This window comes from Oncorhynchus gorbuscha, linkage group LG04, assembly GCF_021184085.1.
Source record: "Oncorhynchus gorbuscha isolate QuinsamMale2020 ecotype Even-year linkage group LG04, OgorEven_v1.0, whole genome shotgun sequence".
Classification (NCBI taxonomy): Eukaryota; Metazoa; Chordata; class Actinopteri; order Salmoniformes; family Salmonidae; genus Oncorhynchus; species Oncorhynchus gorbuscha.
The window spans coordinates 38,758,552-38,786,268 of record NC_060176.1 but is presented as its reverse complement, the minus strand read 5'-3'; the positions used below and the strand labels follow the sequence as shown (position 1 = coordinate 38,786,268).

Below are 27,717 nucleotides of genomic sequence, written 5' to 3'. Positions count from 1 at the left end.
TGTGTGGTCCCATGCTGTTTATAATTGCGTACTATTGTTTGTACAGATGAACGTGGTACCTTCAGGTGTTTGGAAATTGCTCCCATGTTACCGTGACATACAAGCCTTTAACCAACTACTAATCACTACTGTATACAGCATATACTTGTCCTGCTGCTAACAACATCTATTTTATTTTATGAAATACAAATTTACTGCATAATATAAATATATAAAATTCGGGTTTTTTATTGAGTCATTCCCCTCCCCTCGGTTTTGGGTTATCTCGAAGTTCAGCCCCCTGCGCCAGAAATAGGCGTGGCTTGTACAATGAGGTAACCGGAGTAAACAGTAAAGATGGCGACATCTGGAGCAGGAGGAGAGGGGTACTCCGGCCTGAACGGGATCGTTTCCGAGACAGAACACAAAATAATGACAGACCTACCGGCCGAGTTACTCGAGTACATCTTATGCTTCCCTGTCCTCAAGCATGTCGACATTTGCAACGTTTCCTGCAGCTGCAAGCGGTTACACGACGTTTGCCACGGCAGGGGGAAGGTCTGGGGACACCAGTACAAACTCAGGTGAACTGACATTAGCTTGCTTGCATAATCCCACGAGCTAGCGAGAGACGTAGCTATCTAATGCTAGATGGCATCTAAATCGCAGTTGCCCCTCTAAAATACAAAATTATTTCTAGCAGTACAGTCAGCACATATCCGTCATGGCGAGCTACTGTCGCAAGGGAGCTGTCAAACGGCCGTTGACATTCGGCTGATGCACCAAATTCGACATCACGCAAAGTAATGTTAATAGCTAGCTAACTAACGTTATGTATCCAGCCTAGCTAGGTAGCTACCATGTCCAGGGGCTTATATAAGAAGCTACTAAAATATCTAGGTCACAATTAACCATTTCACAATTCTTGCCTTGCACATTATCGTGCCTCTGAGGACAGACAGTAAAGTTGTGTGACCTTGAATGCTTGGAAATTGTGATTGAGGTCTTGTGCAGTTCTTGCCAAAAATCAGTTGGCTTGCTGGTAGTTTTTTTCTCTGACTGAGTCCTCTGTATGGTTAAAGTTATGGCAAACCACTGCTGATTTTGAATCTATTGGAATAATTATTTGTAAGCCAGCCACTTGTTACTTCATAGTAATTAGACCTTAAAGGAATGTTTAGTGTCATTCTGTACCATGCAAGTGATGGGCTAATAATAAACTTAGCAAAAAAGAAATGTCCTTTCACTGGTAATTGTGTTTATTTTCAGCAAACCTAAGATGTGTAAAATATTTGTATGAACATAACCAACAAATTCAACAAATGAGACAAACTGAACAAGTTCCACAGATATGTGACTAACAGAACTGGAATGTGTCCTTGAACAAATTGGGGGGGGGGTCAAAATCAAAAGTAACAGTCAGTATCTGGTGTGGCCATCAATTACTGCAGTGCATCTCCTCATGGACTGCACCAGATTTGCCCATTCTTGCTGTGAAATGTTACTCCAGTCTTCCACCAAGGCACCTGCAAGTTCCCAGACATTTCTGGGGGGAATGGCCCTAGCCTTCACCCTCTGATCCAACAGATCCCAGACGTGCTCAATGGGATTGAGATATGGGCTCTTTGCTGGCCATGGCAGAACACTGACATTCCTGTCTTGCAGGAAATCACGCACAGAACAAACAGTATGGCTGGTGGCATTGTTATGCTGGAGGGTCGTGTCAGGATGAGCCTGCAGGAAGGGTACCACATGAGGGAGGAAGATGTCTTCCCTGTAACGCACAGCGTTGAGATTGCCTGCAATGACAACAAGCTCAGTCCTATGATGCTGTGACACACCGTCCCAGACCATGACGGACCCTCCACTTCCAAATCGATCCCTCTCCAGAGTACAGGCCTCGGTGTAATGCTCATTCCTTCAACGGTAAACATGAGTCCGACCATCACCCCTGGTGAGACAAAACCGCGACTCGTCAGTGAAGAGCACTTTTTACCAGGCCTGTCTGGTCCAGCGACGGTGGGTTTGTGCCCATATGCGACATTGTTGCTGGTGATGTCTGGTGAGGACAGGCCTACAAGTCCTCAGTCCAGCCTCTCTCAGCCTATTGTGGACAGTCTGACCACTGATGGAGGGATTATGCGTTCCTGGTGTAACTCGGGCAGCTGTTATTGCCATTCTGTACCTGTTATTTGGATCTTTATGAATTATCTTTGAAAGACAGGGTCCTGGAAAAGGGGCGTTTTTATTTTGCTAAGTTTATTTATGAATTTGCACCCAACATCCATTAGCCTACTAATTGTTCACTGAACTCAACTCTACTAATCTGACACGTACAATGAAATTCACTGTATCTGACTGCAATCTCTTTTCCTACACTCCCCAGATGGCCAAGATTGCAGAAGCATTACCGGCAGAATGAGTGTTGCGATTGGCTGAAAGAATACAGAACGCGACACACTGTTGGTCTACAAATACGACGAACTGTTGTATCCATCTCAAAGAGATTCTTCACGGAAGTTGTAAGTAATGACATTAGCAGTAAGCTGTCATGGTTATTGCCATTCTGACTTAGCCAGGCTAGTTTGTGGAGACTGAACTAGTGTTACTAACATTGTAAGAACTTGTAAAGAAGTTAGTGACAGTCATCTCTTGGCCATACTAATCCACCACATCATGGTGTCCGTGATTTAGCTGCTGTGTGCAACTGCACACGTAATCATGCGTTTTTGTGTGTGTGTGAGGTTGGCTGGCCTGGTTAGCACTAACCCAGAGATCTGTAACACAGCCTTGCGTTGGCCAGGTGTTGGGGGACAGCTTTGCTGAGATTGAGTCCCTCGGGGCCCCTGAGCACTTCTGTGAAGACGAGCTGCTTTCCATACTGAACTCAGATAGGAGGTAAGAGCCATGTCTACACTCCAGTCCAGTACAAAAATCTATCTTTGGTCATTGGTTCTGTTTTATGTGTTAATGCTCCCTGGAGCTTTGTTTTATGTCCATTGTAACAATCTTTTTTTCTCCATCTCTTCTCTCCCTCTCTTGCCTTCTCCATCACTCTCTCTCCCTATTAATCTCTCTCATTTTCACCTTGCTTGCCCTCTCTCACCTTTTCTCTTTCTTGTGCCTTCTGTCTCTTTCTTTCTTGTGCCTTATCTCTTTCCATCCCTCCTCTCTCTCATCCCACTCCCATAGGAAAAGCCTGACACTGAAGTACTATGCAAAGAAAATCCTTTATTTCCTTCGCCAGCAGAACATTCTGAGGAGTTTAAAGATGTTTCTGGAGCAGCCTGCAGAGCAGCAGTCAGCACTAGAGGGTGAGTCATGAATATGGTGTACTTACTGTAGTACATGTGGAGTGGGCCTATTCATACACTGCATTTATATGTATCATACTCTCATGACTTGTATTCAGTGTAGGCCTAAATTAAGTAAGGCAGACAGCTGAACATGGGCCTAGCCATACTTATTATTATTATAATACTGAGTGTTTGGAGAAGAAAACAAACAATGGCCGTTTTCCCCCCATTGTGGTTTTTGAAGTCCTATGATTGCATCACCGTTTGCATTTAAACCCATAGAGAGTGTTAATAACAAAGCCATAAAGAAATGTAGTGTATAACATGTGTTTTTTACAGTCCTCTATTTTCTCCTGCTGTAGGAGCTGTGCTGGTGGACCAGTATTGTAACCCTCTGGCAGATGTGTCGTTGGACGGTATATCCTCCCAGCTGGAGGAGATCACTGACAAGGTCAAGAAGATGCTGCGGATGAAGAATTCCTCTCATCCAAGCCTGAGGGTCACACAAGGTTGGTCTGAGCTGGAGAGAAACACATGTTGGAATGTTCTGTTTGTCTCTCAGGAATTAATACAAAGAGCTAATATAAAGTCAGGCATTGTCAGACCTCAAAAGTAGTCTAATGTCGATTTTAGTGCATTTTCACGTCGACAAATGTAGATTTTGTAGTTAACTATTAAAGTTCACTATCTAACCTAGAGCTTGTGAGTGTATTACATTGTACCATTGTATTTGACCTTCGTGCATTCTCAGCACCGTTATTTGCTAATACTTAACGATGTGTTCTGTCTAGGTGACTGCTTTGCTGTGGAGGACTTTGAGCTCGAGAGGCAGGTGGTGGTTGCCCTCAATGCTGTTTTGTACGAGCAGCTTCAGTACAAGGGAAACGAATGTGATTACTACAATCCTCTCAACTCTTACATACACCAGGTAGGTGCTTTCATCGAGAGGCTATAGAGGTCTTGGATGGTGATTTACATTTGTGTCATTTAGCAGACACTCTTTTCCAGAGCGACTTACAGTTAGTGCATTCATCTTAAGATAGCCAGGTGGGACAACCCCATATCACAGTTATAGCAAGTAAATTCTTCCTCAATTAAGTGTCTATCAGCAAAGCCAGAGCTAGTAAGGGGGAAAATAGTTAAGTACGAGTGTTAGTTTACTAAATGCTTATTTTTGGGGGGGTGGGGGTGCGGGGGGGTTATGTGTGAGTATTGAAGATGCTCTTTGAAGAGGTAGGGTTTCAGATGGACTGGGCTGAGCGGGAGCTGCCCTCCCGTAGGGGTGGGAGGGCCAAGAGACCAGAGGTGGCACAACAGAATACTAGGGTTGGGGTGTATTGGTTACAGCCTGACGGTAGGGAGGGGAAGTTCATTTTGCTGCTCCATAGGCATGTACTATGGTCTAGTAGTGGATGCGAGCTTCGATTGGAAACTAGTGCAGTGTGCACAGGAGTGGGGTGACATGGGAGAATTTGGGAAAGTTGACACCAGACGGTGCTGCAGTGTTCTGGATTAGTTGCAGGGATTTGATGGCACAAGCGTGGAGCCCAACCAACAGCGAATTGCAGTAGTCCAGACGGGATGTGACAAGTGCCTGGATTAGGACCTGTGCCGCTTCCTGTGTGAGGTAGGGTTGTAGAATAGTGGTCACCAACCTTTTATAAATTTGTTTACTTTTTTTCTCCCCAATTTCGTGATATCAAATTGGTAGTTACAGTCTTGTCCCATCCCTGCGACTTCCGTACGGACTCGGGAGAGGTGAGGGTCGAGAGCCATGCGTCCTCCCCGAAACACGACCCAGCCAAGTCGCACTGCTTCTTGACACACTGCTTGCTTAACCCGGAAGCCAACCGCACCAATGTGTCGGAGGAAACACCGTACAACTGGCAACCGTGTCAGCGTGCATGCGCACAGGAGTCGCTAGAGAGCGATGGGCCAAGGACATCCCGGCCGGCCTAACCCGAACGACACTGGGACAAGTCTACGTCGCTTCTTGGGTCTCCCAGTCGTGGTCGGCTGCGGCACAGCCCAGGATCGAATCCGGATCTGTAGTGACGCCCTAAGCACTACAGTGCCTTAGAACGCTGCGCCACTCGGGCGCCCCCCAGTCATCAATCAGTCCTCCAGTCAAGATACTTTTGCAGTCAAAAAGCAAGCTGAGATCTCAGAATAGGAAAAAAAATGAAAAAAGGGGTGCAAACCTTTAGGTCTTTATTGTTGGCTTTACTACAGAAATGTTTTGTGGTCGACTAGGAATGCCTTGAAGATCGACCAGTCCATCGCCCAGTTGGTGACCACTGTTATGGAGCATGAACCTGCAGGAGTAAGTCACTGCTTTGATGTTTGTAGAGAACGACAGGGTGTTGTCCATGGTCACATCAAGATTTTTTGCACTCTGGGAGGGGGACACCATGGAGTTGTCAACTATGATAGAGGTCTTGAAGCAGGCAGACCTTCGCTGTGAGGAAGAGTAGCTCTGTCTTGTTGAATTTGAGGTGGTGGACTGACATCCAAGCTGAGATATCTGCCAGGCATGCAGAGATGCATGTCGCCACCTGGGTGTCATAAGGGGGAAAGGAGAAAAGTAATTGCATGTCATCCGCATAGCAATGATGGGAGAGACCATGTGAGGATATGATGGAGTCGAGTAACTTGGTGTATAGGGAGAAGAGGAGAGTGCCAAGAACGGAGCCCTGGGTGAGACCAGTAGTGCGAGTATGTGGTGCAGACACAGATCCTCTCCACGTCACTTGGTAGAAGCGGCCTGCCAGGTAGGATTCATGAGTGTACAGAGCCTGAGACGCCCAGCGCTGAGAAGGTGGAGAGGAGGATCTGATGGTTCAGTGTCAAAGGCAGCAGATAGATTTAGGAGGATAAGAACAGAGGAAAGAGAGTCAACTTTGGCAGTGCAGAGAGCCTCTGTAGTACAGAGAAAAGCAGTCACGGTTGAGTGACCCATCTTGGTTAGAGTCAAGAACATAATTCTGAGAGAGATAGCGAGGGAGTTAGTCAGAGACTGAATGCTCTGACTAAGAAAAGAAAGAAGGGATACCGGTCAGAGGGGTCAAGTGTTGGTTTCTCGTGGAGGGGAGAGACTCAGGACATTTTAAAGTCAAAGGGTCGGGGACAGTGGTCAGGAATGGGAGAAGTTAATGATCAAACACTGCCGGAGTCCAGGAGTTCCACTGGGTTGTGCATGCAGGGTAAATTAGAAGGATTTCAGCCAAGGGGTGGGGAGCGTCTGTAAAGCCTACACAGAGAGGAGCGAACTGGGATAGAAAAAAGTGCATAGTTGCCAAAGCTACAAAAGAGCAAAATGAGATCATCTGAAAATAACTAGGTAAGATACTCTTGGTTGACGTGTCAACAATCATCTGCAAATTATGAGCAGTCAGCAGTGCACACACTAAGTAGGCTACTGGGAAGACAGGCAGCACTTAAAGTAGATGGCCTTAGCTAGCAAGAAGACCTTACTAGACAACAACAGATTAAGACAAAAATTATACTTATCCATCCTAGAGATTCAAGGAGTCCTCCAGCTAGAGCTATAGATGTTATCCTCGGCCTGTAAGCGTCTCAGAGTAGGATTGCTGAACTTCCTAGATCAGCACTCCTACTTTGAGTCTTTTTGAATATGGGCCCTTTATTATTTAAATAAAGTGAGTCTATTGATACTGTTATCCTCACCTTTTAATGGACAAAGTGGCTCTTTGAACTCTGTGGCTCTTCCTTACAGTCCCATGTCTTCTATTCCCTACCTAGGTGTTGCTCCGCCGGACAGGCATTCCCATCAGCCTGTCTGTCCTGTACATGACCCTGGCCAGGAAACTGGGGGTTCAGCTGGAGCCCGTAAACTTCCCCAATCACTTCCTGCTTCGCTGGTGCCAGCATCAAAGAGGGTAAGGGCCAGAGTGTGAGAGGAAGTGAACGTAAGGCATATACTTTAATGATAAGCCTTTAGTTCAGAACTAGTTCATGATTGGGTGAAATGCAGCATTGCTCTCCCAAAATGTCTGGGTTTCAATATACCTAATGTGGCATCGTCTGCGTTGCATACAAAAAATTGCCTCAAAGGTACTTATTTTTTAAATTGTATTGATAAAGCTACACATCTTATTCCAGGAGTGGGGACATCTATGACTTTGTGTACATTGACGCTTTCGGTAAAGGCAAGCAGCTGACTGCTAAGGAGTGTGAGTACCTCATCGGTCACCAGGTGACTGCAGACTACTACAGTGCCATCAGTACCACAGAAGTGCTGCTAAGGATGGTGGGGAATCTGCTCAACATCGGCAAGCGAGGGTAAGAGTTGTGGACTTAGGATGTGATTTTTCTTAAACTAATCAGTAATTTTTCTGACATCTATCTGTACATCCAGAATCTTATTTTTTCTTATTTTCTATGTTGTCCTCAGGATCTCATCCTTGAGGTAATGTTAGAGTTGGTCAAAAATACATTCCTACACTCAACTGTCGCTGCTCTGGTATGAAATAACATTGTGTATCACTGTGCTGTGTCATGCAGGGAAGGCAATGAAAAATCCTACCAGCTGCTGAGAGACTCTCTGGATCTCTACCTCACCATCAACCCAGACAACGTTCAATACCTTCTACTACAGGCCAGACTCTACTTCCACCTGGGCATCTGGCCTGAGAAGGTTAGCATGATTTCTCAAGATGGCACATCATGAACCCAAGTACATGTAATTGGACCATATGCCTTTTACCTTGGCTTTGATCATGTTCAAAGATGCAGCACATTTAGAGTTTATTTTATTTTATTGGGCAATCCATTTTTGTAAGAAATAATTTGTCTTCTATCATTTGGCTATTGGTCTGCTTCTCTAACATCCAGGACGAGCTGCCTCTACATTCTTACTACGGTGCAGAGGACAAGTTTCCCCAACTGATAATGATTGGTGTCTGCTTGATGTCTCACCCCTCTCCCTTCCTCCTCCAGGTCCTAGACATCCTGCAGCACATCCAGGCGTTGGACCCGTCCCAGCATGGGGCGGTAGGCTATCTGGTGCAGCACACCCTGGAGCACATCCAGCACAAGAAGCACCCAGTGGAGCCAGAGGTGAAGAGACGCAGCGCCTCCGAGCACGTAGAAGTGCAGTACAGCGTAGGCCTGATCATGAAACACAAGAGGTGCGTCTGAGTTCTGACGAGGCAGTCAGTCACTCTTTCCACTTCCTTTATTATTTTGGTCTTCTTTCCATCTGTCCATACTCCACTACACCTTTTTGATAAATGCAGACATTTGTTTTTTTTAGAGTATCTATTTACTACATTCCTATGAGTTTAAGTTTGTATAGTATTGCCCTGTAGTGTGACTCGGGTGTTTTGTATTCATAAAGCCCATGTGTTACACTGTACCCCATCTCTCTTGACACTGAGTGGCTGCCCCCCCTCCCCCTCATTGCCAGGTCTGGCTACAACTGTGTGATCTATGGCTGGGACCCCAAGTGCACCATGAGCCAGGAGTGGATCACCACAATGAGGGTCCACCAGCTGTCCAGCGGGGCCAACCAGCCATTCTACAACGTCTTAGTGCAGGACGGTACCTGTCGATACGCTGCCCAGGGTACGTCTCCTCTAGACACACTAACATACATTCTCATTGTGTCAGGGCAGTGGTAGTTAGTTAAGAAGGTGCTCTAAGATGTAAGAAACTTGACAAATGTAGTACTTGAAATGCTTATTGAAGAGTTCTACATGCTGGATGAGTAGAATACCTATCTGCTAAGGTGTAAGCCTATATGTTTTTGCATTAACACACAGAATATGCAGCTGTCTTGTACAGCAGTGGTTCCCAACCTTTTTCGGTTACTGTTCCACCAACTCAATTTTGCTCTGCTCTGAGTACCCCTGAAGTACCCCCTCATGTGCATTTTACCAGTAGGCATATGGTCTTATGAGAGACTTCAAGTACCCCCTGTGGATAGACCAAGTACCCCCGGGGGTCCTAGTATCCCTGTTTGGGAACTACTGTTGTACACTAACTTGCCTCCACTCAGTTTAAGATTTGATGTCACATGATACCATAATAAAAAAATAAAAAAGTATCTTTCCGCCTCTTTCTCCCATCTCCCAGAAAACCTGGAGCCTCATTCCGCTCCTCTGGAGATCGCCCATCCGGAGGTGGGCCGCTATTTCTCAGAGTTCCATGACAGCCACTACGTTGCCAACGAGGAGTTGCAGACACGCTACCCAGAGGACATGGCAGAGACCCTGGGCACTGTACGGGACCTCTACCACAGACTGACTCCCTCCTCAGGGCAGGCCTCAGAGCAACAGGAGAGCCCTAAAGGCACCGGGTGCTCCTCCCAGGACCAGAAGAGCCAGGAGAACCAGGAAGCTATGCCCATGTAGCTTAGCGTCCACTACTTCTCTGCCCTTTCCAAAACAACCCCTAGCCCGTACCACCTAGGCATCTGTGTAGATCTGAAAGGATTGGATGGGTATAAACAATGTCAGAATTACAACTAGCCTATCATAGGGCATAGTGGAGCTACTACTAGACCCTTCAGCAGGGATTGATTCGGCCGCGAGCGGATTTCTTTTCTTTTTTTTCTTGAGGAGCTGGAACATAATTACAAATCATTTGTAAACTGCAAATTGACCACAAGAAGCCCAACAGATATAATATTTGACTAAAACATAATTTCAAACCCTTTCTTACATTTGTATACGATCATATGTTTGGGAATACTTGAACTTATTTCCCAAATTAATATAACTTGGAGCTGATTTCCTGGTGTTTTTACAGTTTTGTATGTCCAACAATGAAAATGCAAAAAAAGATACAGAAATATATATTTGGTTGCTCAGGTTTTAATTGGGGGGGCAAATAAAGCCTACTGTGGGCCAAATTCAGCCCATGGGCCACCAGTTGGGGAACCCTGGGCTAGGGGTTGTTTCTAGATTTTAAGCCCCCTCTCTTCCCCATCCAATTCCTTTACTTGACAACGTCCTGTCCAGAACCATCAGGGCCCCTGTTCACAAACAATCTCAGAGTAGGTAGTGCTGATCTCAGATCAGGTCATAGCTGTCAGTATAATCGTATTCACTATGATCTAAAATGCTAAACTGATCCTAGATCATCACTCCTAGTCTAAAGCGATTTATGAATGAGTGCCCTGGAATGCTTCAGTACCTGGATCATGTGCTGTACCACCGATTGCCAACCAACGCCAGTAAAAGCCAAAACCCCTTCTCTCCACCTTCATCCACCTTCAAGAAGATTTACCAAGCTTGTCTCCTTTACTCTCGCTCTCAATCTACTTTCTTCACCTTCCGTCAAGTTCTTCCCAGACCATCACCCTCTCTCTTTTACCTCCACATGAAACACTATCAAAATGAACGTTACAGTATGAAGCAATGTGAAAATTAACATTTCTGTTACAATATCTCTTTCCATCTTACATTATAATAATGATTCATGCACTTACGAAAGGATGACTTTCGAATTTCAAGAACATGTTATACTTTTTTTTTTCTTTTCTGTACATTTCCAAGTAAAACATTGTAGGACTTAAGGGCTCACAGATGAGCTGTGTAAAAAGAAAACCACTAGGACTACAATGACTTGAAACAGTAGAGTGGTGAGACTGGATGAAATGAAAGGAAAAAATAAAATGTTTCAAGGTTTATTTTGGTCGTTCTATGTTATTTACAAACTTTTGTATTGTCGCTTCAAGAGCGTACTAAAGAATAGACATTCTAGTAGCCTGTGTATTTTTTGACGAAGTAACGTTCTGATGAAATGCAAATTGTGCTGCAGTTGCTATTAATGACTAGTGGTTCATGTTCTAAATGTATGTATGTTCCAAATTTAAGGACAATTAATTTAATTCATTCTGCATTCACTTCTGGACAAATGTGTTCAGGACCTTTAATCCCAGAAGTGACAGTTATTGGTCAACTAACTACACGGAGAATCTGCCCACGGGAGATTAGGACCTTGGGGATAACAGCAAAGCATCCCTCCCGACAGACCATAATAAAGAGTGCATGTGTTACTAACTTCTTTATGACAGCAGAGGGAATCGCTAGTTGGTAGGGAGCACAGTACAGTAGGAGCGCGAAAAGTCCACATAACTCGTAGATTCACCTGCGGCAAAAATCGTAGTACACTCTTGTAATAATTTCAATGCGCAAGTGTCGCTCTTTTGGGGAAAAACGGCAATGGGAGCCTCGCAGTCTGCGCGCACTGAACATGAGTTCCAAGATCTGGCTGATCGAACTGGATGTAAGTAGCCTGGGCTATATTATGCTCAAACTAAGTATTATTCAAATCAAAATGTATTTGTCACGTGCGCCGAATACAACAGGTACTTTACAGTGAAACGCTTACTTACAGGCCCTAACCAACAGTGCATTTTTTTAAAGTAAAACATTGGTATTGTTGAACAATAGAGAAGTTAGGAAATAAAAAACAGTAAAAAGACAATAATAAAAAAAGACAGTGAATATTAATAGCGAGGCTATATAAGGGCACTGGTTAGTCGGGCTAATTGAGGTAGTATGTACATGTATGGTTAAAGTGACTATGCACATATGATAAACAGAGTAGCAGTATCGTAAAAAAGGGGGGTGACGGGACACAATGCAGATAGTCCGGGTAGCCAATGTGCGGGGGCACCGGTTAGTCAGGCTAATTGAGATAGTATATACATGTAGGTATAGTTAAAGTGGCTATACATACATGATAAACTGAGAATAACAGCAGCGTAAAAGAGGGGGGGGGGGGGGGCGGACACGTTGAAAGTGGCAGCTCTACCTTTTAGTAATCCATGGCCTCTGGTTGGGGTGTGTTTGTATAGTCAGGTTGGGGACGACGTCCTCGATGCACTTAGATTACACTGTTTCTATTGGATTATTATCAAATACAAAAAACGAATTTGATCTTGTCGCGAAAATAAATAGCTTATCCTTAGATGAAGGGACAAATAGCATAAATGCCTCAATTTCATAGTTCAAACTGGAATTATGAATGGCTTTGTAGTGAGTCTTCCGAAGAGCATACAATAAGACACTGTATTGTAGCTGTTTTCACATGAATAGACAATAGTTGGATTGTCCTTCTGTCATTCCATTAAACATCTAAGAGTGGTAGACTACTCCTTCCAAAACGCTTAAAGGACAGATGGACAACTGTTTATGTAACAAGTTGAATTGAATGCCATGCTACTTGCCAATATGGTGCCATGTATGGTGAATTTCCTATTGGAGTAGAATTTGTGATGATTATTGCAGTATTACTGTAAATTATGTAACTCAAATCCATTGACAGTCAAATATCACACTATTTTTGGAAGTGACAAGGGCAAAAAAATATCTGTTTTTTTAAAGTGGATTAATTACTCATTTGTGATAGGATGATGTTCTGCAAATTTGGTCTGTTGCAACAACATTTGTTGTGCTTGGAACATTGATCTGTTCATTCTCATCAGCTGGCTTCTGTTATAAATGGGAGAACTGTGCTTCCTCCTCCCACAGTGTAGAAGGATGAGAGAGGTCAATCAAGACATAAAGCAATACTCTGATTTCCAATGTTCAACTTAAAATGTTTAGATTGTAATAAGTGTAATAACTTAATACAGCATGTTGGTTATCCAGAGTGTGATAACTCCTAAAGTAAGATAATGGTGAAGAAACATGTTGCGCATTATGCAGCTGAATGGTATGCAAGTATTTGAACTGAAGTTCATAACCATGTCTTCCCTGAGTGCTGCTTCCATGGCATTTGTGGGGAAGCTTGTGTTTTTCAGTGATCCTGAAAGCTATACAGGTGTGGTTTCGATCTCAGGAAGGTTCAACAATGCTGGGCAGGTTCCAGGTGAGAGGCCAGACAAAACACCTGGCCCTCCAGGTTGGGGGTTGGGCGTGGGGCTAACAACCCCACCCAGTAAAAACCACCATGTTACAGAAACCGCAACAACTTCCAAAATTCAGGAAACTCTTGCCAATCTGTAGGCACTTTGACGGCTTTAGATGAAAGCCATACCCTGGAAATCGGGAGCTCGTTGAGGAGTTTTCTCAGGGCCCATAACTACAGTCCGTCTTGGAGTATGGAACGTCTGCACCATGTTTGAAACTTCAAAAACAGCTCAAGTTATCAGGGAGATAGACAAGTACAATGTGGACATCCCGTGTGTAAGTGAAAGCAGATGGACTGGTTAAGGGCGCAAGGTGACAAGTGATGGCTCAACAATTTTCTTCTCAGGAAAGGACGATGCCCACCCCAGTGGTTTAGCTCTCATTGTTAGCGAAACAACTGCCAAATCTCTCTCTGGAATGGGAACCCGTCAGTGACCAGCTTATCAGAGCAATATTCAACTGCAAGGTCACCATCCTGCAGTGCTATGCCCCCACCAACGAGACAGAGGAAGAGGACAAGGATGACTGGTATGAGAAGCTACTGCAAGCTGTATCCAATGTCCCACAATACAATGTGTTCCTGATAACTGGAGATGTGAATGCGAAGGTTGGAGCCGATAACACCGACTATGAGGAGGCCATGGGGCAACACGGCTGTGGGACCGTCAATAACAACGGTGAAAGGCTTGCCGACTTCTTCCTCAATAACAGCTGTGTGATTGGTGGCACACTCTTCCCTCACAAAGACATCCATAAATGAACATGAAGATCCCCAGATGTTCACACTGTCAACCAAATCGACCACATCAATATCAACGGGACTTGCCAAAGGTCTCTATAGGATGACAAGGTCCACCACCAGATGTCAACAGCAACCATTACCTGGTGGAAGCTGTGAGCCACAAATTCTGTAAAACAAGGGTGGAAAATATTCAACATCAACACATTGCCTGAGATAAAGAAAGCTCGATGGTAAAAGCTAAGACATTGCTTCAGTTCATTAGCCAAAGCAGAATATGAAGACCAAAGGGGTATACTACAGATGTAGGATCTTAAATTTTATCCAGTTTGCTACAGCATGAAAGTAATCCTGCATCAAAAGGAAATGTGAATTATTATGTGGATTATTATAATTAATGGACGTTTTTGTAGGAGTTTATATGTTTTCTTTTATACATTCGTAAGGGAAAATCAAGTTTGTAATTTACAATTAGACATTTCTTACTTCAGAAGCCTTTTTAAACCTCAAATACAATAACAATTAAAAAATGTCCTGCATTGCTGGAAAGTCATCCTGCAATAGGGTGATCAAATTAAGATCCTACATCTGTACAAAGCAGTTCGCAGTTAGCCTGCTAACTTGATAAACAACCAGAAATAACTATTGCATTTCTGAGGGGTATACTACAAAGCAGGATCAATAAGTTAGCCAGGTATATATTCTGAAATAACTTTTTTATTTTTTTGAAAGATAAGCTAGAAATGGGTATTGTTTATTTGACTAAACAACCAAAAACTCATACCTACGTTTAGCTTTCTAGAGTTGGCCAAAGTAAAATTGTTGAATGCAAAATCACCTAGGCTGATTGAGCGAGCACAGTAGCAACGGTCATCAAAATTGTTAAAATGTTTTACAAACAATTTTAATAAATGCAACAGTTGACCAATCGAACAATGGATGAAGATACAACTAAACTACAATGTTTTTAATCCATCAGATATTGACTGTATTATAGCACATAAAACATTTTACTGGCACGGACAAATAATGAATCAGGGTTGAAGGATTTTGGTGGGAATTCAGGTATTCAATTTATTGTCAGATGTCACCTTTTCTTTCTTAGAATAAACTAATATAAACATTTTCAAATGGTAATCAGGTATTTTGTAAATATTGTGTGTTAAAATAAATACAAATATAAGTGCATTATTTGCATAAATACACTGGGTATACAGGATTTGCATATACAGTGCATTTAGAAAGTAGTCAGACCCCTTCCCTTTTTTGTTACGTTACAGTCTTATTATTCTAAAATGGATTAAATAAAACCTTTTCCTTAGCAATCTACACACAATACCTCATAATGACAAATGAAAATGAGTATTTTTGACTTTTTTTTGCAAATGTATTTATTATTTACACAAGTATTCAGACCCTTTGCTATGAGAATCGAAATGTCGGGAAACAGGGTGCATCCTGCTTCCATTTATCATTCTTGAGTTTTTTCTACAACTTGATTGGGGTCCACTTGTGGTAAATTCAATTGATTGGACATGATTTGGAAAGCAACACACCTGTCTATATAAGGTCCCACAGTTGACAGTGCATGTAAGAGCAAAAACCAAGCCATGAGGTCGAAGGAATTGTCCGTAGAGCTTTGAGACATGATTGCGTTGAGGCACAGATATGAGGTAGGGTACCAAAATATGTCTGCAGTATTGAAGGTCCCCAAGAACATAGTGGCTTCCATCATTCTTAAATGGAAGAACTTTGGAACCACCAAGACTCTTCCTAGAGCTGGCCGCTCGGCCAAACTGAGCAATTGGGGGAGATGGGCCCTCTGAGTTCCTCTGTGGAGATGGGAGAACCTTCCTGAAGGACAACCAGCTCTGCAGCATTCCACCAATCAGGCCTTTATGGCAGAGTGGACAGACGGAAGCCACTCTTCAGTAAAAGGCAAATGACAGCCCTCTTAGAGTTTGCCAAAAGGCACCTAAAGGACTCTCAGACCATGAGAAACAAGATTCTCTGGTCTGATGAAACAAGATTGAACTGAATGCCAAGCGTCACGCCTGGAGGAAACCTGGCACCATCCCTACGGTGAAGGATGGTGGTGGCAGAATCATGCTGTGGGGATGTATTTCAGCGGAAGGGACTGGGAGACTAGTCAGGATCGAGGTAACGATGAATGGAGCAAAGTACAGAGAGATCCTTGATGAAAACCTGCTCCAGAGTGCTCAGGACCTCAGACTGGGGCAAAGGTTCACCTTCCAACAGCACAACAATCCTAGGCACACAGCCAACTCAATGCAGGAGTAGCTTTGGGACAAGTCTCTGAATGTCCTTGAGTGGCCCAGCCAGAGCCCGGACTTGAACCCGATCGAACATCTCTGGAGAGACCTGAAAATAGCTGTGCAGCGACGCTCCCCATCCAACCTGACAGAGATTGAGAGGATCTGCAAAGATGAATGGGAGAAACTCCCCAAATACAGGTGTGCCAAGCTTGTAGTGTCATACCCAAGAAGACTCAAGGCTGTAATCGCTGCCAAACGTTCTTCAACAAAGTATTGAGTAAAGGGTCTGAATAGTTATAAAAGACTGAAATGTCACATTTACATAAGTTAGCAAAAATGTCTAAACCCCTTTTCCTACTTTGTGATTATGGGGTATTGTGTGTAGATGATTAGGGAAAAAAACGATTTAATCCCTTTTAGAATAAGGCTGTAACGTAACAAAATGTGGAAAATTAAAGGGGTCTGAATATTTTCCGAATGCAATGTATTCATACATTAACATAAATGGGTGGAACTGGGCTGAAACCACCAAAAACTTGCTCTGTCTAGGCCTATCTGCACTAACCTGCGCTGTCTAGACTGCCTCATTAATGACTGTTGTTGTCACATTCTTTACATTGTTTGTGAGATCAGACATAATATCACTATAATCAGTGTTCATTTTTGAAGGTTGCTTTCATTTCAGAGCATCTAATTCGTAAACATTTCAACTCTATTCAATTATTTTTTCAATTCAACAAAACAAACACCCATCAAAATAAAGTTATCTTTTTTTGTGATGTTAGTGTAGAGACGATACGTTAAAAAGGTAGACTCAGCAGTGTGACATAGATGCAGAAAGTAAACAGCATAGTGGGGCAATTTCTGCAAAAAACCGACCCCGTTTCACTGTGCTATCTGGGCGACACACTCATGTAATGTCTCACAAATACCTATAGGTCTCGGCTTTGTCTGATAAATACTGATACTACTATAGCAACATGTCTGATAAATACTGATACCACTATAGCAACATGTCCTTTGCTTAAGTCATTCCACACACAAGCCCGTGCCTGAGAGGCTTGAGGATTTAGCAATTCAAGGATTTTTATTATCTGCTTGAAAACATGACTAACAAATCTGTTATCCTTCCTGTGATTACATTGTTGCAGTAATTGCACTGATATCTCTGTTCACAAACATGGATTAAGAGTTGAGCCATGAGCTTGCAGTGCAAAGTCAAGGTTGGCTGAATACAGATGCAACTCAAAGGGTTGAGAGGGAAAACAGAAGAGTCTGAAATGCAATATGCAATATTGCTGTATTGCTGCATACACACCACCCACGTAAGTCTATAAACCTGCCTGTGCAATAGTTTAGTGTGTGGCATTGTTCTGTGTGGTTGCTGAAGCATTCACCTTCAGTAGTTGTTGCTACTGCAAACATTAATCTTGTCAAGGGCATTTCCATGTCCTATAAGCACTAACGTGAAGTTCATAGGAGCACATCAAATTTGGTGTCAAATAATATATATAATATATAATAATATATAATAATATATGCCATTTAGCAGACGCTTTTATCCAAAGCGACTTACAGTCATGTGTGCATACATTCTACATATGGGTGGTCCCGGGAATCGAACCCACTACCCTGGCGTTACAAGCGCCATGCTCTACCAACTGAGCTACAGAAGCGAAGAGTCTATATATTGTTTTTTATTAAGGCTTTTATAAATTCTTTAACTATTTTCCATCCTAAAAATGTAGAATAAGGCACTGATTTCTGGTCAAACAGATGGACAAGGGGTCTTGGCAAACAGAAAAAGTCTTAATTCAGAGTAGATATTTAACAGAACTTTTGGAAAATGTGGTCACAAAAAAACTGAGGGAGATTTTACCTTAAGTATGTTATCAAATCTGCACTGTCATTTGAGTAAATGTGTTTTTGTAAAAATGTCAGTAAAAATTGATAAAAGTAGTCCTTGTGCATATGGTATAACTTTTTTTTCTTTCTTTTCAATAATTCAAAGTTCCCTTTGAAAGCAAATACAATCTCACTCGAGTATGTTTGTTTTTCTATTAGGCCGATTGTGTTAAAAAAACAAAAATCATTATGCGGATTGTGTCGTAGGCCTATTGTTGTCACAATTCTGGCCATTTCTGAAGAGGTTTATCTGTTCTGTACCCTTTTGCACCCGAATCCAAAGTTCATAATTGCTACAGGTCATTTACATGTTTTACACTTCAAAACCAATACATACCATACCAGAAAATATTTGGTAAAGATATCCAGCTAGTCTTGAAGGGTGGGGTATCTACCCTCAAGTTATTATGCCTTTAATAAGTCTTAAGTTGCTCATGCTAATTTACTCCTCCAAACTACTGTGATTGTTTCCATTCAGTTTCCCTGGAGCAGATTGGCAACCTCAACAAGAGATTCAGACAGCTGAGCAAGAATGAGGAGACACTAAGGTAGTGTCACCAACACCATATATTTACAGTACATCATCGGCTGTTACCCATCTCATCTATTCATATACTGTAAAACCATTCTGGAAATATTATGTATTTTGGAATTTACCTTAAAATATGTTACGTAAAATATAGTAGCAGTTCACTTACTGTATTTGTGAATGTACAAAATAAAATGTCACACAAAGAGTACAAGGTCAAAAAATAAATAAAAGCACATCCTCTAAAGAGGGAAAAAGGTTTTGTTGTATTTCAAATGGCTTGTAATTCCACCCCAAAGAATACGTTACCGTATTGTATTTTTGGTGTGCCAAAATCCTTTTGACCACTAGTGGGTGCATGGTATTGTTGTTTCTGGCTACATTTGTGCTGTACCAATTTAATTGATATGTAGTAGTAGTAGTACCCCATCAACTAAATGTCTATAGGGGACAGATTGGAATGGAAGCAAGTCTTAAACCTTTAATGGTTGAGTATTTGCCTTTGCTAAGTAGTCACTGTATGGAAGCCTTTGTTAAATGCCTCTAGAAGTGTAAGTGCAACATTTGGCATTTTATAACACTTACATTTCTGGAGGACTTAACACAGGCTTCAAAGTTGGCAGTCATTGGTATTCTGTAAAATGTAAACACATTACCTAGCAGCAAACCTGCTTGCAAAGACCACTTATCCTGGACATTTTCTTGATACCGTCCGTTACAATAAGCCTATACTGGAGACATTTGAAATGAAACAAGTATTTCTAATATGGTATTGTTGTTTCTGGTACATAAACATATGAGGCGTGCCTTGTAAGAGGCTACATTTGTCCTACCTGTTAGTAAGAGGGCTGTATCAATGTAATTGATGCTTGTTGACAGTAACCTTAATATAATACTTGTTAACAGTAACCTTGGCCTTTGGCAAAAGGCGGTAAACATCTCACATGATAATGTAGTTATTACTAACATATTTTCATGTCATGTTTTCTTTTGCAGTCGACAGGATTTGGCGAGCATCTCTGCTCTAGATAACAATCCACTCCGGACTCAAATTATTAATGCCTTCTTTGACAAAAGGTGATTATATAGCAGAAGTACAATATTGAAATCTCTCGTTTAATACATACTGTATTTACTGTCATTAACTGTGAAAACCATGTTTTTACACAGAGGACAGTTTTGTTCATGAGGTAATCAGTGATGCTGTAAAGGCCTTAGTTTTGAAGCATGTTCAACGCAGGGCAGTCGGAGTGAATTCACATATACATGTAACTCTATACCTGTAGCCTTGGTAACCTCACCGGTTAGTCTGGTTTAACCAGACTAATGCCTCTCTGTGTTTACTTGATTTAGAAACCTCCGTCAGAATGAGGCGGGTACGGTCCAGGTGATTGGCTTTGAGGAGTTCCTTATGGTCATGTCTCACTTTCGTCCGGCAGCTATGCACATCACAGAGGAGGAGAGGGAGAAACTGAGGCGGGAAAAACTACGCTGTATGGTTTGGTGATGAGTAGAGTGACTTTGCTGAGACTTGTGTTTGTGCCCAGAGCTAATGCCTAGGCTTTAGCTCAGTGGGCTAGTGTGGTCTTGACTGAGTCATGCATGTTTTCTATAAGGGCTATTCTAGATAGAATCATAACATTGATTCAGTTCTCTAATCATACTCTAGTGTAGAGTCAAGATTGGGTCTGGAGTAGACCAGCCAGTCTGTCTTGCTCCTTCTTATCATGGATGCAGCTCAGAAAGCCAATTCTCATAATCATGACTTCTTCATCCACCCTGATGTGAAATGAGCCATTAGGCCCCTATCCTGCCCCTGGAACCCTTCCCAGTCGATGATGAATAGAAATCATAGTAGAGACCTGTTACACTCTCTTTGGGGATAAAATAGTTAGTAAAAATGTCCTATTTTGCTTGTTCGTCTTCAGTTGTGTTCAACATGCATGACACAGACAGTGACGGCACCATCACTCTGGAGGAGTACAGACGGGTAAGGCCGCCCTTTTCTACTCTCTCCTCACCCTAATCCTCCATGGGCCCCAGGGCGTGTATTCACAAAGCATCTCAGAGTAGTAGTGCTGTATTAAAATCAGGTTCTCCCTTGTCCATGTAATATGATTCATTATGATAAAAAAAAGGCAAAACTGATCCTATGTCAGCACACCTGATGTGCTCTTTTCTTCCTCTAGGCGGTAGAAGAGCTCCTGTCTAAGGCTGGCACAATCGGGCAGGAGACCGCAAAAGCCATTGCAGACGCCGCCATGCTGGAAGTTGCGAGCACCACAAGGGGCAAAATGGTAACGGGGGTTATCACTTAATCACTATTGTTCGTACCCTTATGACCAAAGAGTTCATAAAGTGCGTAAGATACAACGATAACACAATTGATTACAGTGAACCACACCTTATTTTTAAGTGCAAAGAACTGCTCTGCTTTGTGCCTAAGAACAACCCTTGGCCGTCTGTTATTCATGATAGTCCACAGGTCCTCATGCCTTATTGCTTAAAGTGGCAAACTGCAGTTCAAACAATAACGTGTGTACAATAAAATAAAAAGGACATTTTATGCTGAAACCTTACTATTAAACACCAATGGTTTTCACTAAGTTGATGATTTATATTTCGGATAATTTGTACAGCTTTGATACTATAATTCTTAAAAAAAATTTTTTATCATCTTATTTGATTATTTCATATATTGTACACGTGATAAGGCCACACAGAGAGACATATATTATTAGACACCAGTGATCATCTCAAGTACCCAAAAGGCCCTAAATGTAATTTTATACAATTCGAAAGAAACATTGAAAGTTAACTCAATTCTGGTAGTTTACTGTTACATTTGAAAAGTTCCAGTAATATACCCTCCCTTTGCAACCCCATGTAAAAATGTATGTAGCAATTGTAGATTTCCCCTTTAAAATTGGGTTACTTTGTTTTTCAGGAACCTGATGAATTCTATGAAGGAATCACTTTTGAAAATTTTCTTCAGGTATGGTTGTATATACAGTAGAGTATACAGTGAGTGTACAAAACATTAGAAACAACTGCTCTTACCACGACAGACTAATAACCAGGTGAAACATATGATCCCTTATTGGATGCCACTTGATAAATCCGCTTCAAACAGTGTAGATGAAGGGGAGGAGACAGGTTAAATAAGGATTTTTAAGCCTTGAGACATGGATTGTGTACACAACATGACCAAAAGTATGTGGACACTCATCGAACATCTCATTCCAAAATCATGGGCATTAATATGGAGATGGTACCCCCCTTTGCTGCTGTAACAGCCTCTACTCTTCTGGGAAGGCTTTCCACTAGATGTTGGAACATTGCTGCAGAGACTTGCTTCCATTCAGGCATAAGAGTATTAATGAGGTTGGGCACTGATGTTAGGCGATTAGGCCTGGCTCGCAGTCGGCGTTCTAATTCATCCCAGAGGTGTTTGATGGGGTTGAGGTCAGGGCTCTGTGCAGGCCAGTCAAGTTCTTCCACACAGATCTCGACAAACCGTGTCTGTATAGACTTCGCTTTGTGCACAGGGGCATTGTCCTGCTGAAAAGGGCCTTCCCCAAACTGTTGCCACAAAGTTGGAAGAACAGAATCGTCTAGAATGCTGTAGCGTTAAGATTTCCCTTTGCTGGAACTAACTATTCCTCCTCCAACAAACTTTGCAGTTGACACTAAGCATTGGCGCAGATAGCGTTCTCCTGGAATCCGCCAAACCCAATCCGTCAGACTGCCAGATGGTGTAAGTCGCTTTGGATAAAAGCGTCTGCTAAATGGCATATATTATTATTATTATTAAATGTGATTCATCACTCCAGAGAACGCTTTTCCACTGCTCCAGAGTCCAATGGAGGCAAGCTTTACACCTCTCCAGCTAACGCTTGACATTGCGTATGGTAATCTTAGACTTTTGTGCGGATGATCGGCCATGGAAACCAATTTCACGAAGCTCCCGACAAACAGTTCTTGTGCGGACGTTGCTTCGAGAGGCAGTTTGGAACTCGGTAGTGAGTGTTGCATCAGAGGACAGACAATTTTTACGCACTACGGGCTTCGGCACTCTGAATGGCACACATGGCAGTCCCGTTCTGTGAGCTTGTGTGGTCTACCACTTTGCGGCTGAGCTATTGTTGCTCCTAGATGTATCCACTTCACAACAACAGCATTTACAGTTGACAGGGCAGCTCAAGCAGGGCAGAAATTTGATGAACTGACTTGTTAGACAGGTGGCATCCTATGACGGTGTGATGTTGAAAGTCACTGAGCTCTTCAGTAAGGCCATTGTAATACCAATGTTTGTCTATGGAGTGTGCTCGATTGTATACACCTGTCAGCAACGGGTGTGGTTGAAATCGAAATCCACTAATTTTAAGGGTTGGACACATACTTTTGTATATATAGTGTATGTGTGCCATTCAGAGGGTGAATGGGCGAAACAAAATATTTAAGTGTATGGTAGTAGGTGCCAAAACTGTAACGCTGCTTGGTTTTTCACACTCAGTTTCCCGTATGTATCAAGAATGGTCCACCACCCCAAAAACATCCATCCAACTTGACACAACTGTGGGAAGCATTGTCAACATAGGCCAGCATCCCTGTGGAATGCTTTCGACACCAAGGAGGGTTCATGCCCTGACGAATTGAGCCTGTTCTGAGGGAAAAGGGGAGGGTTTGGGTAGGGGAAGAGGTGCAACTCAATATTAAGAAGGTGTTCCTAATGTTTTGTACACTGTGTACAACTGTATACACTGTGTACACTGTGTATTTATCACTTCACCCACTTCCCCATTTCACGAGCTATTCAAATTGGCTATTGATATATTAGTTGAAAAAAGGAAATGCCATTTCACTTTTGAGTTATGCAAAAGAATGCTATTACAACACAGTGACATTTGGTGTCTTAATATACTGCTATACTTCATATATTGAATACTACCATATCAGTCTTATATTCCCCTACATGTTCTCCCCACAGATTCTTAAAACCTTCGATATTGAGACAAGGATGCACGTTCGCTTTTTAAACATGGACACTGCAACCATGCGATGTGGAAAATGAGTCCCTGTCTCCTTTAAAATACATCTGGTACTGATGTTTTTACAAAATGAATATCTCCAGTCTTTCTCTGAGATGAAGCCGAATACCTTTTTTAAAACTTATGAATGATTGATGGGAGATCCACTGTGATATACAGTGTCTTCAGAAAGTATTCATACCCCTTGCCTTTTCCACTGCTCCAGAGTCCAATGGCGGCGAGCTTTGGACTTTGACATAATGGGGTATTGTGTTTAGGCCAGTGACAAAAATGTCAACAATCCGTTTTAAATTCAGGCTGTAACACAACAAAATGTGGAAAAAGTCAAGGTGTGTAAACACTTTCTGAAGGCACTGTAAGTGTACAATATTGTCTACATACCGTATGTTGTACATTTTAAAATGACAAACTATGCTGAACTATATTTTGAAGGTTTGGGTTAGACATTTGCATCCATTTCAGTGCCGTGCAATGTCCTTGCAATATTTAGTGCTTGCCTGTGACTGAATACTAACATGCTTTCAGCTAAAAGTAAACGCATACACCTCCAGTGCCCCAGATGAATCCCTTCATTACCACTCTCTCATGTCAGCGTTATGTATACATAACAGTACAGACAGAGGTTCACCCGCCATGTGGATCACTGAGAGGACCGGGGTTGGCATCCAGGGTCACTTTTATTCTGGCTCTGTGGGGCACAGTGCATTCCGACAGGGCTTCAGAATACACGGAAGACTCCATTTATTTAGTTCGCCAAGCTTCATTATTCCTGTGTCCTTTCAGTGGAGTCTCACCATTCTACCCTCTAAAATCAAAGACCACTTACAAATAAAAGTGGTTATGTATTACTCATGCTGAAAACATTGATCCTTAAAATAAATGTTTAAACACATTAGATGAATATTGTTCTTTATATCCAAAGAACCTGTAATAGCCTTTGCAATAATGTATACGCATATTGTAGTCATTAATTAAAAATAAAGAAATTATGAGATGAAGAATTGTTGGAGTTACTTGTGTTTTGCTTCCATCTTCTTGTGAAGACATAAGACTGCCATCTGCAATTCCACTGAAGTAAATTAAGTGAAAGGACCATGTGACCGTTGTTGCCCATCAATTTATGGAGGATGTCAGTACCAACTTCAATGTCTAGTTAAAGGTCCAATGCAGCAGTTTCTATCTCAATATCAAATCATTTCTGGGTAAAAATTAAGTACCTTACTGTGATTGTTTCACAGTAAAATGGTAAAAGATTAACAGAAGTAGCTTCTTAGCAAAGAGAAATTTCTCAAGCAAAAATTTAGCTAGGAATAACTGGGAGTGGTAAGGAGAAAACTGAAAATTAGCTATTATTGGCAGGGTTTTGAAACCATCTTTCTTATTGCTCTATTAACTAATTTACAGCATGGTGATTTCACCAAACATCTATGCCACCAAAACAGAACAGACTAACCAAACACTAAAAGAGCAATATCATCATGCTCAAATTTCACAACCTCAATGTGGAAATATATATAAAACACAGAAAAATCACATGTTTGACTGCACTGGATCTTTAACAAAACATGATCCCATCATAAGATGAAATCCATTCAGAATTCATTGCTCTAGGAAAAAATTGCAAGATTAAATCAAACTCCTTAACAGTCCAAGGAAACATGACCTTCTTTTAAAAATAAGGACAGCTACGAATTAAAAATCAGATTCAGTTTGAAAAATCAAAAGCATATATAAAAGCTGATTTGCTTTGTACATACTGTCTACAGGGCTGGTGGTAGGGGTCTGCAGGGTCTGATGGGTCGGTGGTAAGGGTCAGAATGGCTGGTGGAAGGGGTCTGAAGGGCTGGTGGAAGGAGTCTGAAGGGCTGGTGGTAGGGGTCTGAAGGGCTGGTGGTAGGGGTCTGAAGGGCTGGTGGAAGGGGTCTGAAGGGCTGGTGGAAGGGTTCTGAAGGGCTGGTGGAAGGGTTCTGAAGGCCTGGTGGTAGGGGTCTGAAGGGCTGGTGGTAGGGGTCTGAAGGGCTGGTGGTAGGGGTCTGAAGGGCTGGTGGAAGGAGTCTGAAGGGCTGGTGGTAGGGGTCTGAAGGGCTGGTGGAAGGGGTTTGAAGGGCTGGTGGTAGGGGTCTGAAGGGCTGGTGGTAGGGGTCTGAAGGGCTGGTGGTAGGGGTCTGAAGGGCTGGTGGTAGGGGTCTGAAGGGCTGGTGGAAGGGGTCTGAAGGGCTGGTGGTAGGGGCACGGCCAGGCCAATGCTGTTGTTGTAGCCAGATAACTCCACATTGTTGGACCTGCAGATGGGCAGAACATGGGCTGGTGGAAGGGGTAGGCAGGGCTGATGGTACTAGTAGTTGGGGTCTGAAGGGCTGGTGATAAGGGTCAGTGGGAGGGGTGAGAACCAGACAGGATGTCATAGGGCACGGTCAGGCCAATGTTGTAGTTGTAGCCAGATGACTCCACATAGTTGGACCTGCAGATGGGCAGAACATGGTCCTGGGAGGTGGAGTCCTCTGAGAAGTCATAGTGGCAAATCACTCCCCTATGTCTATAATGTGGACACACAAGAATTGGGGCAGTTAAAAAACAAAACAACAAACAGACTCTCATAGAATTAAACAGAAAGTATTCACATCTCTGGACTTTTTCCACATTTTGTTGTGTTACAGCCTGAATTTAAAATGGATTAAATTAAGTTTTTGTGTCATTGGCCTACACACAATACCCCATAATGTCAAAGTTTGAATTAAAAATGAAAAGCTGAAATGTCTTCAGTCAATAAGTATTCAACCCCTACGGAAAGCCTAAAGTAAAAATGTGGTTAACCACTCACATAACTTATTTTTAATCATTTTATTTAACCTTTATTTAACTAGGCAAGTCAGTTAAGATTTTTTTTTTTCCAATGGCGGCCTACCCCGGCTAAACCCTAACGACGCTGGGCCAATTGTGCACCACCCTATGGGACTCCCAATCGTGGCAAGTTGTGATACAGCCTGGAATTGAACCAGGGTCTGTAGTGACGATTCTAGCACAGATGCAGTGCCTTAGACCGCTGCGCCACTCGGGAGCCCAAGTGAGTTGAATGACGACCTAATTTCTGTACCCCACACATACAGTTATCTGTAAGGTCCCTCAGTCAAGCAGTGAATTTCAAACACAGATTCAACCCCAAAGACCAGGGTGGTTTTCCAATGGTGAAGTTATTAATTACACTTTGGATGGTGTATCAATACGCCCAGTCACTACAAAGATACAGGTGGCCTTCCTAACTCAGTTGCCGGAGAGAAGGAAAAAGTTCAGGGATTTCACCATGAGGCCAACGGTGACTTTAAAACAATTACAGAGTTTAACGACTGTGATGGAGGATGGATCAACAACATTGTAGTTACTCCACAATACTAACTTAAATGACAGAGTTTAAAGGAGGAAGCCTGTACAGAATTAAAATATTCCAAAACATGCACCCTGTTTGCAATAAGGCACTAAAGTAAAACTGCAAAATAATGTGGCAAAGAAATTAACTTTACGTCCTGAATACAAAGCTTTATGTTTGGGGCAAATCCAACAAAACATATCACTGAGTACCACTCTTCATATTTTCAAGCATGGTGGTGGCTGCATCATGTTATGGGTATGTTTGTCATCGGCAAGAACTAGGGAGTTTTTTGGGATAAAAATAAATGGAATAGATCTAAGCACAGGCAAAATCCTAGAGGAAAACCTGGTTCAGTCTGCTTTTCAACAGTCACTGAGACAAATTCACCTTTCAGCAGGACAATAACAAAACACAAGGCCAAATATACTGGAGTTGCTTACCAAATCGACATTGAATGTTCCTGAGTGGCCTAGTTACAGTTTTGACTTAAATTGGCTTTAAATGTATGGCAAGACTTGAAAATGGCTGTCTAGCAATGATCAAGCTTTTCATTTAATTTCTTATTCAAACTTTGCGGCAGGGTAGCCTAGTGGTTAGAGAGTTGGACTAGTAACCGGAAGGTTGCAAGCTCAAAATCCCGAGCTGACAAGGTACAAATCTGTCGTTCTGCCCCTGAACAGGCAGTTAACCC

The 27,717-nt window shown here is 42.5% G+C and overlaps 3 protein-coding genes across 6 annotated transcripts in view; 2 read left to right on the top strand and 1 right to left on the bottom strand.

Moving 5' to 3' along the window:
* The first annotated feature begins 307 nt into the window (after positions 1-307).
* On the top strand, positions 308-10,927 carry LOC124034051 (F-box only protein 21-like). Of its 3 annotated transcripts, none has more exons than XM_046346754.1 (13): positions 308-563; positions 2,366-2,501; positions 2,783-2,877; positions 3,172-3,293; positions 3,638-3,784; positions 4,067-4,203; positions 7,038-7,174; positions 7,398-7,577; positions 7,690-7,704; positions 7,800-7,932; positions 8,235-8,425; positions 8,704-8,861; positions 9,372-10,927. In XM_046346754.1, exons 1-13 carry the CDS (start codon positions 337-339, stop codon positions 9,647-9,649), a joined length of 1,956 nt encoding a protein of 651 aa, XP_046202710.1. In that variant the 5' UTR covers positions 308-336; the 3' UTR covers positions 9,650-10,927. The 3 variants fall into 3 exon arrangements, with proteins under 3 accessions (XP_046202710.1, XP_046202707.1, XP_046202709.1); XM_046346751.1 differs by having other exon boundaries at positions 2,768-2,877; XM_046346753.1 differs by lacking the exon at positions 7,690-7,704 and having other exon boundaries at positions 2,768-2,877.
* Positions 10,928-11,269: 342 nt separating this feature from the next.
* On the top strand, positions 11,270-24,651 carry tesca (tescalcin a). The gene is made up of 8 exons (XM_046346748.1): positions 11,270-11,528; positions 18,558-18,627; positions 19,605-19,685; positions 19,962-20,101; positions 20,537-20,598; positions 20,798-20,905; positions 21,556-21,603; positions 23,599-24,651. Exons 1-8 carry the CDS (start codon positions 11,465-11,467, stop codon positions 23,680-23,682), a joined length of 657 nt encoding a protein of 218 aa, XP_046202704.1. The 5' UTR covers positions 11,270-11,464; the 3' UTR covers positions 23,683-24,651.
* The window catches only part of fbxw8 (F-box and WD repeat domain containing 8), a 29,639-nt gene continuing 26,473 nt past the window's right edge, over positions 24,552-27,717 (bottom strand). For both annotated transcript variants that reach the window (XM_046346746.1, XM_046346747.1), the window contains exon 11: positions 24,552-26,195. In XM_046346746.1, coding sequence (XP_046202702.1) covers positions 26,030-26,195 — 166 coding nt within the window. In that variant the 3' untranslated portion in view covers positions 24,552-26,029. The remainder of the gene's footprint in view (positions 26,196-27,717) is intronic.